The 20,693-nt window shown below is 40.5% G+C and overlaps 1 protein-coding gene across 1 annotated transcript in view; it reads right to left on the bottom strand.

The window, feature by feature from the left end:
• The window catches only part of PDZD8 (PDZ domain containing 8), a 41,164-nt gene extending 21,320 nt beyond the window's left edge, over window positions 1–19,844 (bottom strand). The window contains exons 1-3 of the mRNA XM_083363388.1: window positions 18,383–19,844; window positions 6,310–6,432; window positions 2,312–2,414 (exon numbers count right to left, since the gene is read on the bottom strand). Coding sequence (XP_083219514.1) covers window positions 2,312–2,414; window positions 6,310–6,432; window positions 18,383–19,239 — 1,083 coding nt within the window. The 5' untranslated portion in view covers window positions 19,240–19,844. The remainder of the gene's footprint in view (window positions 1–2,311; window positions 2,415–6,309; window positions 6,433–18,382) is intronic.
• Window positions 19,845–20,693: the final 849 nt, after the last annotated feature.

The following is a 20,693-nucleotide window of genomic DNA, read 5'->3' on the forward strand; positions in this document are numbered from 1 at the left end:
ATCCCTTTTTAAAAAATACTTCCTATTACACTTTCAATGGTTTTAATAATATCTAGCAAGTTGAGTGTAAAGAAAAACTGATTTCTGAAATTCCTTAATCCAGTTACTAACCAAAGCAAGGATAAATGCCCAGTGAAGTCTGAAAGTATGGAAAACAAAATTTATCTTTTCCAAAATTCGGACCTTAAAATGCTTTGCAGTCTCAACTCCTTCGATCCTACTGTATAATATCAGTTGAATTATTTTTAAATCCTGCATTGACCATCAAAGCCCCATGCAACAAATGATTTCCACTGAACATTTTGGACACTATGATGCCATCTTACAAGGTTGAAGAAAGTAATATAAGCTTTGCCAGCAGTATAAAATGGTGTTTTAAAATAGATTCCAGGTGGCAGTCATTATGATCTCTACGTGATTCATTACACAATTTTCTAATTGAAGAAATGTGATTATAGGACCATTTACCCTGTAAAGAGAAATAAATGCTTTGGGCATTCTGAAAGCTAGATTTGATTTTTATATTATTTTTTAATATGATAAAGTTGCTCACTTTTCTTTAGATTAATCAAATAAAGATTTCTGAAAAAGTAATTCTAGTTTAGTTTGGGCCGTGTCTGAATGTGTTTTAGCATAAGAGAATCACTGTTCCCCCTTTATTTCCTATGAAAGCTTATTCACAAAAGTATCAAATTTACAGTATATGGGGAGTATATCAAAAAAGTTATGATGAAAAAAACCTTTCTTGCTCTGATGAGAATAGTTCAAGAGCCTTGCTTCAAACAGGCCTTTCTGAGATTAAGTGGGAATCACCTGAAAGTTTATTACTCATGTAATCAAAAAAGGGGATAAGAATCAAGAACAGACTTCTTTAGAATGATTGGGGGTTACAACTGATGACAAGTTCAATATTCCTTGCTCCAGTGAAAGTGATGGCAACATTAAGACTTCCTCTGCTAAAATTCTTGTTTGTCATACAATTGGTATCCAACTCAAATTACTTATTTAACTTTGCTTATATGAACAGAAATAGTAAGTGACAGAATAAAGTAGGGTTTCCAATTGGTGTTTTCTGACAAGGGCAGTGATATTGTGGAAGATATACTAAGAATAAGTTTAAAATCTTAATTCAGGTAGTCTTACCTTCCCTGATACTTTAATTTACTAATGCATAAAAATAGCAATACTGCCACCTACTGTTCAAAAGTATACAATTATTACATGGGCTGAGAAAAAGAAAATGCTACATCAAGTTATGATTCTCAAAAAGTAAGTGTCATGTCTTTATTTATTCGTTAGATTTGGATACCATGCATCTTACTCATAGAGTGAGCATTGCCAATCTTATGCCATCACTGGCAGCAACTAGGGAAAACACTTATTCTCAAAGATAGGTGTATATATATATATATATATATATATATACATATATATATATATATATATATATATATATATATATATATATATATATATATATATATATATATATATATATATATATATATATATATATATATATATACACACACACACACACACACACACACACATCCTAAGAAAGTTTGGAACAGCCATTAAACAGGATGGAAAACCACTGCTTTCCCCACCTCCCACCCCGGGATACTGCCCATTGTTCAAGTAAAGTAATGTAATTTAATTTATATCCCACCTTAATTTTTTTACGTCAAAGGCAGCTACCTTATGTTCTCTCCTCCTACTTTCCCCACAACAATCCCCACAACAAAACTGTGACTTTCTTTGCAGGAAGTGACTGGTCTAAGAGATAATGGGCCAAATTTACACTGGGAACATTTAAAGTTCATACTGTAAAATTATGTATCAAATATAGCATGTTACAGGGACGCGGTGGCTCAGTGGGTAGGGACACTGAGCTTGTCGATCAGAAGGTCGGCAGTTTGGCGGGTCAAATCCCGAGTGCCGCGTAGCAGAGTGAGCGCCTGTTACTCGTCCCAGCTTCTACCAACCTAGCAGTTCGAAAGCACGTAAAAATGCAAGTAAAAAAATAGGGACCACTACGGTGGGAAGGTAACAGCGTTCCGTGCACCTTTGGCGTCTAGTCATGCCGGCCACATGACCACAGAGACGTCCTCGGACAAGCGCTGGCTCTTCAGCTTTGAAACAGAGATGAGCACTGGCCCCTAGAGTCGGAAACGACTAGCACCCATGTGCGGGGGAAACTTCATCTTTACCTTATAGCATGTTACATATTATATAGTATATTGTATTATATATAATATTCCAAATATCACTGTTGTATGTAACTGAAATTATGGAAAAGATGGTTTACCGTCTTGATGAAAGTCCTTTCTTTCTCTTCCCAGAATTTGTCACTTAATTCAATTGTGCAGTGAATATTTATTTCTCTCTCATAGGATCCAAAAATAAATAATCTGAAATTCAAACATATAATTATTAAATTACCATTAATTGCTTACAGCTGCTACATTTTCTTTACAAATTTATTCATAGTACACTATTTGAGAATATCAGAAGTTTGTTTTTTTTAAAGAATTTGCGCCCTCTAGTGGAAACAGGTAGGAAATGAAAGCAAGGACACAATTTCTACATTTTTCATATATGGTAGATAATATATGCACTAAAGTAGATAACAAGTGTAACTGTGCATCATTGAAAAGTAAATAGTATAGAAACTGTGACTGAAAACTAATTTTAATTAAATGTGAATTAGTGAAATCTTTCTAAAGGAAAAATATTATTCTTTTCTGACAGGACAAACATGTATCTGTCTTCATAACTTTATTTTTTGCATTTTTTTGTTTATTTGTGTAACAAACAAACATTAAGTCAATAGCGGTCTACATCACATTGCGAATAGGAGATAAAATTGTCCCATTACATGTAAGAAAATAGCCACAAAGAAAGAAAAAATTCTTACATATAACAAGTAATAAAGTTCAATTAACAACTCTTTTTGACATCCAATTGTACCATTGACTCCAAGATAAATAATATTCTGTGTCCCCTCGTCCCCTTAACATCATAGTAAGCCGATCTGATTCCGCACAGTTTATTATTTTCTGAATTATTATTTGGTCGGGTGGGCTAACATCCCTCTTCCAATATTGGGCCCACACCAATCTTGCAGCAACTGTCTTCATAACTTTTATGTACTTCTGAAAATATATGCATTATGAAATGTACCTGCCAGCTAATTAGAATAGCCTTTTAATCCATATTTTTAATATATACTCAGTAGAGCTTTGTATGTGAAGATTCTTCATTTTATAGGAATATTTGCAATTCTACTCAACTGTTATTTAATAGCTTAACTGCCAAACAAGAAAAACGGGTTAGATTAAAGATCAAGGAAGTGCTACTAGTCTCCTCTATTACACTTTTTCTGACTAATCTATAAGAAATAAATTTTAAAATAGGTCTACGTTGGCTAGTGTTACCCAATAGGTTTGATTTATATGCTATCAAGTCAGTATTGACTCGTAGTGACTACAAAGATAGATTTTCTCCATGATGATTTGTCTCTAACCTGGTTCTACATTTCTTCCAATGGAGCATCTATGACTATTGTTAACTGACCATCTATCACCTAAAAGGTTGTTCTCTTCTCCTCTTTCCTTCCACTTTTCCTGCGGTAGACACTTCTTCAGAGACATAGGTCTTCATATAAGACCTTTTAGAAGTAGAATCATTTGAATCTGGTTAGTGATTCTTCAGGGAAAAACTCTGTGTTGATTTGTTTGATGATCCCTTAGTTTGTTATTTTGTCTATCCAAAATATTCTCAGGATTTTGAACAACAAAGTTCAAAAATGTCAAAACTTTATCTTGCTTTGTCAAAGTCCTACTTTCACTTACTGCCTGTATGATTTTCATCTTTGTAGATATGAACACGTCCCTGCATCTGCGTATCTCTTCCAAGTCCTTCTTTGCTACTGTACCAAGTGTTAATCTGCATCACATTTTTTTCATTGCTAGGTGTTTTTTTAATGTTGACAGCTGATTCTAAAAGGCAGAAACTATCCATTATTTCAATATTTTCACCGACGGCTCTAAAGCTGGTTGTTGCTCCTGCTTTTATTAGTTTGGTCTTCTCTATGTTTAATCTAATTCCTATTTTTTTCATTGTGTTCCTTGACTTTCATTACTAGAGCTTGCAAATCATTTGCATTCTTAGCTATTACTACCCAAAATACATGCAGTTTTTCTTTAGTTTCCTGAGCTTTTTATCTTACTGATAAGTTAGCCCAAGATGTATCTTTTTGATAAAGAGAGAAAAGCCTCTGTCTTGCCTATCACCCTTCTATCCTACATAAACAGGACTGTTTACTATCAACTGCTATCTTGCCACTAATGATGACTCAGCAGTCATCAAGTTATAACCAGAAGGAAAAACAGGAAGCAGAACTATACCATGACTTCAGCTACTAAAGAGACCAGAAATGTGAAATTTTCTTCTCTTAGCCATTTCCATGCCAATTTGTTTTGATAAGAGCAGCAACTTCTCGTTACTTTATAGTTATTATTGAATTATTTTCGCATTCCACCTGGTCACTGTAATATCAGTAATAAATAGCATATTAGCTCCTAAACATTCGTTTTCTTTTCCATCCTCTTCATTCTCTCCTTTTTGATTTTCAGCTTTGGCTTATTGCTTTGCAGGCCATTCTGAGAATCTATCTGGCTAAAGGAGAGATTACAAATGTCCAGTTTTGTTAAATTTATTTGTTGCTAGATGAATGTTCAATCATTTCCCCAAGAGATTCATACAAATCAGCATCTGAGCTAAAACACAGCACATAGCATTATATTCACCATGGAATGTCTTAGTTCCATAGTTGATCCACTACAGAATCCCTGAAAGATAATCATTCAGCTGTTTCAAGTCTTCAAACTCATGTGGCAGACTGTTTCACAGGTTGACAGTTTGTACTATCAGGAAATTACTCCCGATGACTATAGTGAATTTCCTTGTATTTTTAACTCTCTGGTTTTGGTTTGCCCTTTGGGCCACAGATAATACATCTGCACCCTTTTCTGTATGACAACCATTCAGATATTTGATACTGTTACCATAGCTCCACTCAGTTGAATTTTATACCCAGATCCTTTAAAAATTTCTCATGGAGATTGGTTTCTAAAACTTTCACTATCTTGGTGGCCCTTCTTGAACTTGCTCTGTTTTCTCACTGTGCTTTTTGAACTGTGGTGCCCAGAACTGGACAGATGGAGCAATTCTGATCTATTAAATGAGTTCTAAGCTTTGATGATAATGTACGTGCCCAAAGGTGCATCTGTCTTTTTTTTTCACCTGCATCACACTGCTGGCTTGTGTTTAACAAGTGGCTGACGAAGAAACCCAATTTCTTTACACATATACTACTGCCAAACCAGGTATCACCGCTCAATATTTGTGCTATACATTTTTCCTACCCAGATGCTGAACTTTATTTTATTCCTTGTTAAATTTTATTCTGTTTATTTCAGTCTACTGCTCAAATCCATCTAAACCTTTAGTGTACTCTCTTATCTAAGGTATAAACTTTATACGTAAGTGTTTCCACAACTCCCTCAAAGAAGACACTGATTATATTATTGAAGAGCTTAGGACACAGGATAGCACACTGATATTTCCAAACTAATGTGGTGCCATTAATGAGCAGTTTTGAGTGTGATTGTTCAGCCAACTCTTAAGTTGTTTTTTTTAATCCCATTTATATCCCGCCCTTCTCCGAAGACTCAGGGCGGCTTACAATCCATCTAAGCCGACTGTCTTAGGAGACGATAAACTGCCTGGTTAGGGTATCCAGTAATGACTTTTTTCACCATCACTTGGCTTCTTCCAAAAGAGCCATGCTATGAATTTAGCTTTCATAGTGAACCCACAGCCAAATAAACTATGAGAGTGCCCCTGAGTACTTCTTCTCTTAGAGTATTCTGGTATTTATTGGCAGTCTTCCATCCAAGTACTAGCCAAGCCTGACACAGTTTATGTTTTTGAGATCAGCAAAGTAGTGTAGTTTTGTCATGAAGTCTGTATCACTGCCACTCAAAAGGGCAAAATCTGCTTGGGGCAACTGATTCTTCAGGAGATATCTTAGCTACAGCATGTACCACATCAGACGCTTCAAGTGTTTTGAGCTCTGTTGTTTGCTAATGAAAACCTTCTGTCAGAAAAATAAACTGGACATAAATCCTTAACTTGAAGAACCATGACTTTAACCTTAACCCTTTCTTAATCCTGTTTACCCAGTCACTTGATTTTAAGACACAAACAAAACCAGTATTACAAGAAGTGTCAAGAACATACCTTGAACATTCTATTAAAGAAACTTTCAGCCTTCCTTCCGTTAGTGAGAAACCTTGTATACTGAGGTTCCGGTCTCTATATTCTTCAGGTGGCACAACTTGAAATGGAAAAAATGGTTTGAACCTAATCAAAAGATACGTACATATTATTTATTTAGAACTGTGATTTTAGCAATTCATTCTGTTGTTACAAGACTCTTGACAGAAAATATCTACAGCCCCAGAAATGAAATAATCATTATCATCATGGCCAACTATAGAGTATGTATTGCAATCATTGTTGCATCCAAAGGTTTTTGTACAGGATCTCATAGTGGCAACAAGTTTATTTTATTTATTTATTTATTTAAATTTATATACTGCCCTATTCCCGTAGGACTCAGGGCGGTTTACAGGGAAAATTAAAAGTTAAAATACATCACATACAATTAAAATCGATTAAAACTAAGATTAAATTAATCCCTGAACTTAACTAAAACCCCATTAATTAAATAATTAAAACCCCTCAGTCTGGGCCAGACAGCTCAAAAAACCAAGTTTTCAAGTCCCTACGAAATGAGCGAAGGTCGGGGGCGGTCCTAAGCTCCGTGGGAAGCTGGTTCCAAAGGGCCGGCACGCCCACAGAGAACGCCCTTCCCCTGGGAATAACCCGCTGGCATTCCTTAACCGGCGGTACCCTAAGAAGGCCCTCCCTGTGGGAGCGCACAGGATGATGGGAAGTTGATGCCGGCAGCAGGTGTTCCCTTAGATAATCTGGACCCAAGCCATTTAGAGCTTTATAGGTCATTACCAGCACCTTGAATCTCACCTGGAGGGCAACCGGAAGCCAGTGCAGCTCACGGAGGTGTTACACGGGAGTATCGGGAAACTCCCATAACAACTCGCGCAGCTGCATTCTGCACTAGCTGAAGCCTCCGAGTGGTCCTCAAGGGCAGCCCCATGTAGAGAGCGTTGCAGTAGTCTAGCCGGGAGGTCACAAGCGCATGGGTGACTGTGCGTAGGGCAACTTGGTCCAGATAGGGCCGCAACTGGCGCACCAGATGAAGCTGGGCAAAAGCCCCCCTGGTCACGGCTCCTATATGATCTTCAAAATTGAGCCATGAATCCAAGAGGACGCCCAAGTTGCGAGCCCTATCGACGGGGGGTAACACCTCACCCCCCATCATTAATGATGGAACAACCTGGTTTATCCAAGATGCCGATATGCACAGCCACTCAGTCTTGGCAGGATTGAGTTGAAGCCTGTTTCTCCCCATCCAAACCCGGACCGCTTCCAGGCAATAGGACATCACGTCGAGTGCATCACTGGGTTGGTTCGGGGTGGAAAGAAAAAGTTGGGTATCATCAGCGTACTGATGATACCCCACCCCGAAACCACAAATGAGCTCGCCCAGCAGTTTCATGTAGATGTTGAACAGGAGGGGAGAGAGGACCGACCCGAGGGACTCCACAAACGAGAAACCTCGGGGCGGACCTCTGCCCTCCTGTCAACAACGACTGTGAGCGGCCCAGGAGGTAGGAGAACCACCATAAAATGGTGCCTCCCACTCCCAACCCACTGAGACGCCGCAGTAGGATACCATGGTCGATGGTATCGAAAGCCGCTGAGAGATCTAAAAGGACTAGGACAGAGGAACATCCCCTGTCCCGAGCCTGCCAGAGATCATTCACCAGTGCGACCAATGCCGTCTCCGTGCTGTACCCGGGCCTGAAACCCGATTGGTACAGGTCCAGATAATCAGTTTCCTCCAGGAACAGAGGAAGCTGATGCGCCACCACACTCTCAACAACCTTCGCCAAAAAGCGAAGGTTGGAGACCAGACGATAGTTATTTAAAACAGCCAGGTCCAGGGCAGGCTTCTTGAGGAGAGGCCTCACCACCGCCTCCTTCAAGGCAGCGGGGAAGATACCCTCCTTCAAGGAAGCAGTTATTACTGCCTGGAACCAGCCTTGTGTCTCCTCCCGAGCCGCATAGACCAGCCAGGAGGGGCACGGGTCCAGTAAACAAGTGGTGGAGCTCAGTCTCCTCATAATCCTGTCCACGTCATCGGGAGAAACAGGGTCAAACTCAGTCCAGATAACATGCTCAAGACCGCTTGATTCCTCCATGCCAGACTCTGCCCAGTCAGAGTCCAAACCGGTCCGGATCTGAGCGATTTTGTCCACCAGATGATGACTAAACTCCTCAGCCCGACCCTGTAAGGGTTCCTCCCTCACCTCCCGATTAAGGAGAGAGCGAGTCACCCTAAACAGGGCGGCTGGGCGATTATCTGCGGACGCGATGAGGGCAGCGAAGTAATTAGACTTCGCCGTCCTCATCGCAGCAAGGTAAGACCTTGTAAAGGCTCTTAGTCACAATCGGTCAGATTCAGACCGGGTAGACCTCCAACCGCTCTCTAGACCCCGTCTCTGACACTTCATCTCCCGGAGCTCCACAGTAAACCATGGAGCCCAATGGGATCTGTGCCGAGTCTGGGGTCGCAAGGGTACAACACGGTCGAGTGCCTCGGTAGCTGCCCTTTCCCAGGCATCAACCAAGGCATCGACCGGGCTGTGAGTGAGGGAGATAGGTAAGGACCCAAGCACCATCTGGAACCGTTCTGGGTCCATTAGGCGCCTGGGACGGAACCATCTGGTCGGTTCCACAGCCCGGCAGCGGGGGGTGGCACAATGGAAGACCAGCCGCAGGAGATAATGATCAGACCATGACAGGGAGACAACAGATGACGAGCCCCCTCCCAAATCATCCAACCATTGTCCAGATAGAAAAATCAGGTCAAGGGTGTGACCCGCCCCATGAGTCGGGCCCTGAATTACTTGGGTCAGGTCCATGGCCGTCATGGAAGCCATGAACTCCCGAGCTAACTCTGACGACTCTCCCAGGGAAGGCAGGTTGAAGTCGCCCAGAACTATAAGTCTGGGAAACTCCACCGTCAACCCTGAGAGGGTGTCGAGCAGCTCAGGCAGGGCCGTTGCCACACAGCTGGGTGCCAGGCATGTTAGCAACAGACCCAACTGAGCCCGAGGGCCACATCTCATGAGAAGGGACTCACTCCCGCCTATCTGGACAACGGTGGTCTCCCACGGACATAAGGTCTCCCGTATAACCACCGCCACCCCACCGCCCCTACCCTGAGCCCGAGACTGGTGTAGCACATAGAAACCCAGAGGGCAAAGTTCAACCAGAGGGACACCGCCCTCTGGGCCCAACCAGGTCTCCGTAATGCATGCCAGATCCACGTGTTCCTCCTCGATCAATTCCCGGACGAGGGGAGCCTTGTTCACCACGGATCTGGCACTGAAATACACCAGTCTGAGCTCAGGGTCCTGATCCCCCTCACCCCCGGATACAAGGGTACTAACCGGAGGGTCGGAACACGCCACCGCTCGAAGATAGCGGGGGTGCGGTCCAGGATATTGATACGGCCCTCCGTGTAACTGCCTGCTGCCATTCCCAATCGTTGTGGGGGTTTTCAACCCCACCCCCATACCAACGGAACCAAAAGCCCACGCCCCCAACCCCATCTCACCGGGAACTAGTGGAGGCCCAGACTGACAGCCGGTTGATAAAACCCTCCCCAATTCCCTCCCCTCCCTCCCATTCCCACCCCTCCCTAACCCTTTAAAACAACCGGCTAAAAAACATACAAGGGGCCTCTTAATGCATTTCCACCAGAGGCCCCTATTTAAGCCCAGCCACCTCTCAGGGTCCCAACAATTGGGCCCGTCCTTAAGGGAAGTAAGGGACATGGCGACCGGTCATATCCAGGAGGGAGGAGCCCCCTGAGAGCATATAAGTCCGTGCTAGAGTATTGTATATGAACCATATCATGATAACAACTGCATAGGGCCATAAACCAATGAGCAATTAGATGACCATAATGATGTGATGTTATGAGCCAGGATAAGCATCTCAATCCCCCCAACTCAGTACAACTCGGCTCTCACCAGAGTCAACCAGGTGAATCTACCGCAGCCGCTCTCTCACCGTTCATGTGCTTGTAATTATTTCCCATTTCCCAGTAATACTATTTGTGATCACATTTAAGGTTTTATTTCCCCAAAGACTTGAAAAAATATCCACGTGTTTACTTTTATGCTAGAAAGTTATAAGCATTTATTCAAGGATATGCAGTCTATAACACTTATGGAAAATCCATGCTATAAAAATATGGAAAACTTAAATGGCAATCTCCACAGGAGCAGGCAGGATGTGTCAAACTGTCAAAAGCAGTGTTGCTGTGTTGTAACGCAAGTTCTACCATTTATTTATTTAAAAAAAAAACATGCCCAAAAGGATGATTGTTGCATGATGGCACAAAAAGACTTTCTTCATTCTGATTAAACGAGCTAGATCTTGCAAACACTCCTGAAGTGTACTGTAATCTATTTTAAAAAATGTATAAATAACTGATTGCATTTCATTTCAAGCACTGGTTTCTAAAGGCCAAATTATCCCAGGTAACTCACTAACTTAGAAAGCTAAGAGGGTGCCTGATTTCCTCAATCAATATCAATTTTCATTTTAAGGTAAAGTCTCCTTTAAGTTGAATATTACTCCTGATGACTTAATGGACATGGAAATGATTCACCATTGCATTCTTCCAGGATTTTCCTGGTGCTGTTGTACGAGAAAATAAGGTGTTGTTTAGGAGAAGCTTAACACTCCACTTCCCAGGGACTTGAGAAGTATGTGGCATAAGATATTAGGACATAAGCATAGGTGCTAGGAAGCAAGGCCAGTATAGCCATAAAAGTAATTATCGAGAAAGAAATCATGAGAATCCTGTCTTTGGTTTTTTTAAAAAAAAACTATACCACTGCTTTTATAATTCTACTTCACAGACACACACATACCCATCTCCATTTGACTTCTCTAAACCCAGTACATCTTGGTATATCCAAAGAGTTACTTTGCTGTATGCAATAAGTATATTCTAATGTAAACTCACTCATCCTCACTCTTTTTAAGTTGCTTCTATAACCTCTGGTGCCATAAAAATATAATTTGTGTTTCATATGATGAGGGGTATATAGCTGATCATAATTATTAAACGACTTTATACAGACATTTTTCCTCCACAATGCCAGCCAAGTATTACCCAGGTACAACCTTGCTTTTTGTGATAATCAATGACAGTTAGATCCTGCCACTAGCTGGGTGTTTTTATGTGGATTTTTTTTAAGAGGGTGTGTCTTCAAATCAATCTCAACTCCTTGTGACTGCCTAGACAAGTTCTGGCAGTTTTCTTGGCACATTTTCAGTAGTGATTTTTACATTAGTGGTAGAAATAATCCTTACAACTACAATTGGGACCAAATCTCAATCACCGAGTAAGGTGGTCATTAAATGAGACATCACGTGGCTGCTTTGCTTAATAACAGTAATCCCAGCACTGTATGGATGATCCGTTATTATGCAGTTTTCTGAAAAATCAAAATGCTCCCCTAAATGGTTAAATTATGTCCATTTTTGTTTTTGTATTCCATTATTTTTTTACATAAGGATTGCCTAGTAGTTTGTCTTATGCAGAGCTTAGTAATTACAAAGTACTTTTTACCTTTCAGAGAAATTGTGAAGATAATTTTCCAAGTTGTAAAGAAGACAAAACTAATTATGCTAATTTACCTTGCAAATATTCTTCTTAATAAGAGAATATTTGGTCATTCCACTATATTTTACATATTTAGAGAACAGAATCTGTCCAGTGGTGAACAGAGTTCTTAGGTTCCTTAACAATAAGAAAATTGCATGCCACTATGCTAACTTAAGTCAGACATTACCACTGTCTTGCAACACGTCAACACCTCATGCAGTCCAAGACATGTATTTCAACATGCATGAGAAAATATGTAATTACATTATTTACCACAATGTGGTTCTACATAACGTCTCACCAAGCCAAGAGCAAAAATGGGACGCTACCTTTCCATGCCCACTCAAAGTAGCCTGATGTCAACCACTTCACACACACCAGACTGGCACAGCCTTGAAATGCCTGCATGCTAAATTGGATAAGAAGCAGGGATAGGTGCCAGTATTCCCTGACCATAAGTCTTACCCAATCATAACCACAGCCCTATGAGAATTTGGTCCTGTTCTGCCTGGGTAAAATATATCACAGGAAATGAAAGAGAAAAAAGAAAAATAATTTGCAAAATGTACAAAAATACCCTGATAACCATGCTAAACTTGCTTACGGAAGTCTTAGAGAGAAAGGTGATGACAATTAACATCTTGTTGTGAATCAGATAAAAGGTAATCAATTACATATTTTTATTATATCACACACTAAATTGTGTACATAGACAATTATATTCTATGTGTTTATTGTACTGTAAGAAACTTACCAATTTGCATTCTTACTATTTGTTAGCATATAATTAGCTTACTGAGACCATAAAACAAAGTTTCAAGTACGGTAATTCTCAAAAGAGTTATTTTTAAATGAAGATTGGTTTTAAAGACTCAGCATCACAATTCCAACTCTTCATCTCTTTCCAGAAAATTCACATGCGCACTGAAAATAGAATGTTATAGACAAAATTCAAGAATATTCCGTATCCACCAAACATGCATGTTCAAATAATGTCATCTGAAATAACAAATAGGTTTGCCAATTGTGTACCCACATCAGATTATCAGGTACATTAACACCTGCTCCAACAGATAATTAAAAATAAATTGTTCAGAGCAAGTAACTATGAGGACTACAAGATCTCATTCTCATATCACAATTATAAATGTTTCTGAATCAATGTAGTGACCCATCCTTCTAAGCACACACACAGAAGTCCTGCAGAGTTTTAAGAATGTAAAATAAATACCAGTAGCAGAATCCAATGTCATCTGTCACTAGTGTTAGGAAAGTAGCATCCATAAGGAAATAGCATTTATCATGCTGGAGAAAAAAAGGAATAATTATATACAAAAGCATAAATTACTGGTAACAATTTAAAGTGCATGCAAAAAGGGATGCATAACTAGGTAAACCGAGGCTAAATACATGCAAACTTTTTAAAATATAATTTTATTAAGGATGCTAATTACAATAGTGAAATCTAATATAAATTAAAAGAATAGAAAAAAGAATGAAAGGTACCAGTAAAAATAAAGAAAAAAATAGAAAGAAAAAAAGAATAAAGAAAGAAAAAATATATAAAGAAATGACTTTCAAACTTAGCCCACCAAGGATAAATAATTTTAGTAACTCTGCACCCCTTTTAGTTTGCAACCAATGATCTCTTCATCCCATACCCCATCTCTTAATTACTGGTAGTCCTTGATTTATGACCCGTTTGTTTAAGGACCATTCCAAGTTAACATGGATCTGAAAAAAATGAGTTATGACTGGTCTTTGGACATATGACTATTCCAGCAGCCTTGCAGTGACATGATCAAAATTTGGGAGCTTGGCAAACCGCATATATTTACAATGGTTGCCGCATGTCCGGGTCACCTATTTGCCAGTTGTGGTCTTTCCAAGGGCCTTCTGACAAGCAAAGTCAATGGAGGAAACTAGATTTGCTTAATGACTGCAGCAAAAAAGGTAGTAAAATCAGGCACAACTCATTTAATAACCACATTGCTTAGTGGAAAGTTTCAGTGCCAACAGTGGCGGTAAATCGAGGATTAACTGCATAAACTAATGAATAAAGTACAATCTTCTCAGTCCTGGTATCAGCTGAAAGCCTATTACAATATATCTCATTTTAACCTTCATCAAAGAAACTAATTTTATATTTTTTTCTTTTTTTAACAGGCTTAATCTTTAGTCCATTCAAATAATGTTGTAGAAATTGATTTCTTTTCTGTCTCTTCTGATAAGATTCTTTAAAGCTTTAACAAGCCTCTTTGTAAATCCAGTACAACAAAAAGTACCCTGGTAGCTTGCTACAACTGGTCCAGAACACACTTCCCTGAGCGGTTATAGGCATTTCCTACTTCACCTATGTAACATCTCCACTCTGCAAGCTGCACAAGTTACAGTAATGTCCAGGTGCAATGGAAGGTGTCGATTGTCACCTTCAACATCCTTAGGACCTGGTTAACTTCAGGACCATCTTTCCCCTAATCCTTCTTCCAAAACAATAAGAGTTGGCACAGTACAGGTGGCATCCTCTAGGTCTCAGCTGTAAAGCATTGATTGCCATATTGAAAGAGCTAAGAGACCCACCATTTCTTAGTATGAAAAAATGAGAGGAAACCTCACTCCCTACTAGCGCTATTGATGTTACCTCATTTGATAATGAAACGCTCTAATATATAAGCTGCCGAGAATTACTCTGATTACTGATGTGACATTTAAGTTGCTAAATAAATGTATTAATTAAAACAAACTCCCAATTTTGTTTTAATTTTATTAATGTATAGGGAGGCTACCTATTCACTCTTGTGCATTTATTACAAATATTGTTCTTAAATCCAGAGATACAGAACAGGTGGTTCTCCAGATGTTACTAAACTACAGCCTCTACCATTCCCCTCATCATCACTCACGCTAGCAACAGCTCTGGAATAGTGTAATTCAACATCTTGAGTCTGACAAATCCCCCACTTTAATGTATTCTTTAAGGTATTCTAGTTTTCAGTTGCTACTGTACTGCTATAAAAATACCGTAAAAATCTTCTACACAGAAAAGCTAGATGTTATCCAGCCCCACTTACTTATTTAACATTTGTATGTCTGGCAGCTCAAATAATGAATCATAAAAGCTTTAAACCAACAATATGTACAGTATAATAATCTTCATAACCAATCCTCAAGGCACCAAATACGTAGTGCTACATGGACTTAATCTCCTTCCTGAAAGATATTAGGGAGGGAGACATTTTAATCTGGGAGGAATCTGTTCCATCGGATTAGGGCAGGCATGAAACCATCCTGCTTCTATGCTTGTCTGTCTGATCTTCCAAGGGGAAAAAAAATAGGAGCATACCTTGGAAGAAGGAGTGGATTTTTAATATTATAAGCTGCCTGGAATCACCTGTCCATGAGTCAGGCAGCCATATAGATTTGTATGAGAAATAAATAATAATAAATTTCTTCCCAGATATGCAAAGTAGCCTTCAGCTTTTGACTATACCTCACTAAAGAACCAATCTGACTGTCCATAATTAATCAAGCAGGTTTTCTTCCCCTTTTATGTATACACAGAATATTTGTAAAACCTACACATCTGTTATTAAAAGAGGACTTCCTTGTATTTATTGAAATTGGGCAATCACCACAAACACTACTCAAATGAGAATCATATCTGAACATACAATATCTGATTCCGGGTTAAAATATCAATCTTTACAAGAAAAAATGCAGGAATACTTTTAAAATAATGAAAAGAATTCACAAGACATGTGCAAACATACTAGAGTGAAAAGATGAATGCTAATTTTGCTATAGTAATTCTGATTCAAAAATAGAAAACTTTGCACTGGTGCAAGTAAAAGGTAATATTCTAAAGCCTTTTCCTGCTCTAGAGTTACAAAATCTTTTTAACTTGTCTAGAAATCTGAAACTGCATACAGAAAAGAACTCCCACCCACTGATGAATGAAAAGTAAGCTTTGCTTTTGTCAAATGTCCATCAGTTAACCCATGGTTATTACTCTTTTTCAGAGATGCATGTTTTTATTGGATATATCCTTCCACCTTTATTCTAAGAGACTATTAGTTTACATCTATCAGTAAAAATTAATAAAATAAGAATAAACAAGGCTTTCTGGAAAAGCTCAGTTTTTAATAGTTTACAGCAGTGTTTCTTAAAGAGTGGTCGTCCCACAAGACCCTCTCAAGGATTTGCAAAATCAAAATTATTTCCCAGTTTATGTTGACTTACGAAAAGCCAACAGCAAAGGGGGCGGATCAAATGCATGGGAGAAGGTTATTCCAAAATGCAGGTACAGCAACCAAAAACCAGCACTGTGAGTAACAAGATTTAGGCTGCTAAAAGTAGTATGCCACAGTTCAGTGTCACATATAAGACAGAGATCAAACTTCTCCTAGCACTTTTCAAGTTAGCCACTGTGACATTTAGACTCTGACTTTATACTGAAGATTGCATCTAATTAGAACCCTTGCTTTTTTAATATGCATAAGGTTCTTAAAGTAATACCTTAGATCCATAACTCCACCATGTGAGAGAGCTGCCTATTTTATATACTGATTTGTTTTATTTATAACCAATTCAACACTGACTGTGGATGGTGTACAAATAAAAAAAGTAAGCACATGATCTAAAATCAAGCAAAATATAACAAGCGCAACAGCGTCTAAATGATCTCCCACAAGGCCCATTGCAACAATCCACAATCCAGGTTAGATGACCAAGGCATAAATAACTGTGAGAAGAGATTTGGTCCATAAAAGAGTTCTACTGGTGCACCAAACTAATTTCCAGATCACAACTGTCACCTACTCTTTGAGGAGCTATGAGCCCAGGATTGTGTACCAGTTCTGTCTGGGGAAGTGCAACATTATTTATAACCAAAAATGGAGAAACTCTGGCACTGGAAGAACTATGAACCATACCTACTTGGGCAGCTACCCATAGCTACCCCATCCAGACTCCAATAATCTTTAGGCACTGGAACAAGACCTCAACCTCATCACTCACTCACTCAACCAAGGCTAAGCTATCTAACTGAGTATCATCATATGTAACTGATGGTAATTGATACTACCCAGGTTGGTTCAAGTAAATGTTAAACAGGTGAGAGTCCCAAGCCCTGAGGCATCCCACAAAGACGGAGCCTATGTAAAAACTAGCTTTGCAAAAAGAAGGAAAACCATTGCAACATTGCATCTCCCACTCCCAAGTCCTCTAGCAATCCAGCACTTCATAATCAATACCAAGGAGAACCAGATGGTCACACAAGTCTCATCCTCACTCTGCCAAAGATTACAGATTAAGTGAAATCAATGCTGTCATTCTCAACTGAATGAGCAGATGAGGTATAAATGTGGGGTGAATATGCCATAGAATCAAGGGCTGAAAGGGACCTCCAACATCTTCCAACCCTGCTCAGGATAGGAATCTGATAGCAGTGACCAATATGAATTGAGAACTTTTATGTATTTTGTTGATATGAAGGGAAGGAATAAAGATAACATTTCAAAACAAATCTATGAAATAAGAGTAAATAGGTCGAGAAAAAGGGGAAGACTATGAAAGTTGTGTTTGTATGGAATTGCTGAAATTCTGAAAAACAGTTACAGGCAATCCTTGACTTACAACAGTTCATTTATGACCGTTTGAAATTACAACAGTTACAATGGCACTGAAAAAGTGACTGTTTTTCACATTTACAATTGCAGCGTCCCCATAATCACATAATCAAAATTCAGACGCTTGGCAACTATTTATGATGGTTTACAGTGTCCTGTGATCACCTTTCATAACCTTCTCACAAACGAAATCAATGGGAAAGCCAGGTTCACTTAACAACTATGTTACAAACTTAACAACTGCAGTGATACACTTAACTGTGGCAAGAAAGATCATAAAATGGAGCAAAATTCACTTAGCAACAGAATTTTGGTCTCAACTGTGGTCATAAGTTGAGGACTACCTGTATATAATTAAAAAAAAAACAAAATGCAAGGATGGACCAGGTGAAATAAGGCTTTGCAAAACAGAGATGTAAGAAAAGCCCAATTATTATGGTAGAAAATTAGATTTGGGTATACTTCCTCCTCTTTTTTAAAATTCATGTATTAATTCCTTTGGCTTATTGTTTCTTACTCCTTTTAGGATCCATTCATAATGCTGCTTCCCAAGAAAGGGAATAGTTAATAAGTAATGTGGGTATAAAAATTAAGCATACTATTCACGATCAAAGCCCACAACACTTTCTTCAGAAAATGAGCATGGCTTGTTTTGGTGAATTATACACTGAAAGCCAAGTTTATTCAATTGCCTCATTTACCACTCTTCCAGAAGACATTTCTGTTACATTTCACACTGTCCTTACCAAACGTCTTCAGATTAACCCGGTGAAGTATTTCTTCTTCCGTTCCCACCCATTTCACACAAGCATGCAGTGTAACTGTATCTCCTTAATCCAAAACAACTTACCTGATTTTATAGTGAGGTAATGTATGCTTGCGCTTAATGACTTTCTTGAACTGATTGACGATGATGGAAGTAAGTTGCGGCAAGGGTCTTCCTTCAAACTGCGACTTGACTTCAAGGTCAATCAAAGGTTCATCGACGAAAGCAAAGGACCAGTGTGTGAAGGGTATACGGGTGAAGACCAGCCTCAGTCGACCCACAATTCTAGAGATTCTGGCAAACAGATACGCTGACTTGCCAAAAACAAGGTCTGCATCAATGGCTAAGTGGAAGCCCCCATCGTACTCCATGTCAACTTCAAAGTCCAGCTCCTCTGGACAGCCTTCCTCGTTACACGTCACCGGCCGCAATATCTTGATATTTTTAAAAAGGGGGATGACGTTCCCAAAGGAGACATCCCGCAAGCTGAGACCCTCCAGCACCTTGCCAGTCACTTTTGTCTGCAAAAGCTCCTCGAATTCTACCTTGATTTTCCTGGTGACCCAGTGGCGGATCAAGGAGGTGTCCTTGAGTTCCCTGAAGAGAAAGAGGCAGATGGCGTTGAGCCAGTAGAGGGTCTCCTCCGTACACTCCACCAAGGCGGGAGATTCCTGGCTCGGAGGCTTCGAGTTCTGCTCGTTTTTGGAAGAGCCCAAAGATGCGGGGAGAAACGCTTCCTGCCCCAACGTGAGGAAGCCGGTTAAGTAGTCCTTGAGGGTCGAGTCGGGCATTACTCTCGTAACAAAGAAGTGGGAGCTGCGAAGCCGGGACGAGCCGGCCGCGGCTTCGGGCTGCCTCCGATAAAAGAGAAAAAGCTGGGCGAGCAGCGTGAGGAAGAAGCCCAGCAGAGCTGACAGCAAGATTCCATAGACCGACAGCATCGCCTCGCCTCAGCGCCTTTCGCTGCTGCCTCGAGCAAACGCGCCGATCCCGGACAGCCCACCGGCCCTTCGCACCTTTTACGCCGTATCCGGCAGCGGCGCAGCCATCCCCGCCTCCTCCATCTTGCCGACAACGACCTGAGGGAAACGGGCCCCGCGCTCAGTCAGGACGGGAAACTCGGCGCCGTCTTCCCTGCTCCGCCCCAGACGAAGAGGCGAAAAGCTGCCGCTCCTGCCGCCGCCGCACGCACAACTCCCTCCTCCTCCTCTGGCCCGCTTAGCTTCTCGCGGCGGCGGCGGCGGCGGCGGCAGCAGCAGCATCCGGGTCTTTCTTTCCTTTCCTTCCGCCTCTTCCCGAACCCCCACCCCCCCTCCCTTTGGGAGGAGCAGAAACCAACTGCTGCTTCTCTCCCTTTGCTCCGCTCCTTCCGTAGGGCCGGATTGGAGGAAGCGGGGAGGTGCGGAGGGTTACGTCATAGGGCACGCCGTCCCTTCGCGCTGACCTCATAATACTGCGGAGGGAAGAAACAACAACCCCAAAAAAAAGGGGGGGGGGAAAATAATCCCAACTGCGTAGGTGCGCATGCGTATTCCCTCCTCCCATCCTCTTCCCTAGCGCGGTGCTTCAAAGCCGGCGGAGAAGGTTCGGCTGGTAGAAGAGAAGAAGAGAAACGTGCGCGGATTGGAAAAGAAAGAATGATCTCATTTTGCAGGCCAGTCAATCTGATCAACTTTGTCTTACTGACCGATCATCATCCTGCACAGATGAGGGATTCCCTTTTCAATGTCAAATGAAAAAAGACGGGTGAACAGGTTCGTTGACGAATTTTTAGCCCGTGGCTTGTCACTGGCTACAGGTTGTCCTCGACTTACGACTACAATTGAGCCCAAAATTTCTATTGCTAAGTGAGACATTTGTTAAGTGAAATTTGCCCCATTTTACATCCTTTCTTGCCACGGTTATTAAGTGAATCACCACAGTTATTAAATTAGAAATATCGTTGTTAAGTGAATCTGTCTTCCCCCGTTGTCAGAAGGCTGCAAAAGGGGATCACATGACCGTGGAACACTGCAACCTTCATAAATATGAATCATTTGCCCAATTTCTGAATTCTCATCACATGACTAGGGAAGCTGCAATGGTCAGAAGTGTGAAAAATGGTCATAAGTCACTTCAGTGCTGTTGTAACCTTGAACAGTCACTAAATGAACTGTTGTAAGTTAAGGACTATCTGTGCTTATTCCGAAGGAGCCATGATAACCTACCTTGTTTCTTTTAAGCAGAAGTGGATTGTATCTCCAACCATTTCCTCCCCTTTGGGAATTTTAAGACAAAATGCTCATGATATTTAGAAATAGGGAAATGCCTGTCTAGCAGTTCGAAAGCACGTAAAAATGCAAATAGAAAAATAGGGACCACTACGGTAGGAAGGTAACAGCGTTCCGTGCGCCTT

The sequence above is a fragment of the Vipera ursinii genome, assembly GCF_947247035.1.
Source record: "Vipera ursinii genome assembly, chromosome: 5".
NCBI classification, from domain to species: Eukaryota; Metazoa; Chordata; class Lepidosauria; order Squamata; family Viperidae; genus Vipera; species Vipera ursinii.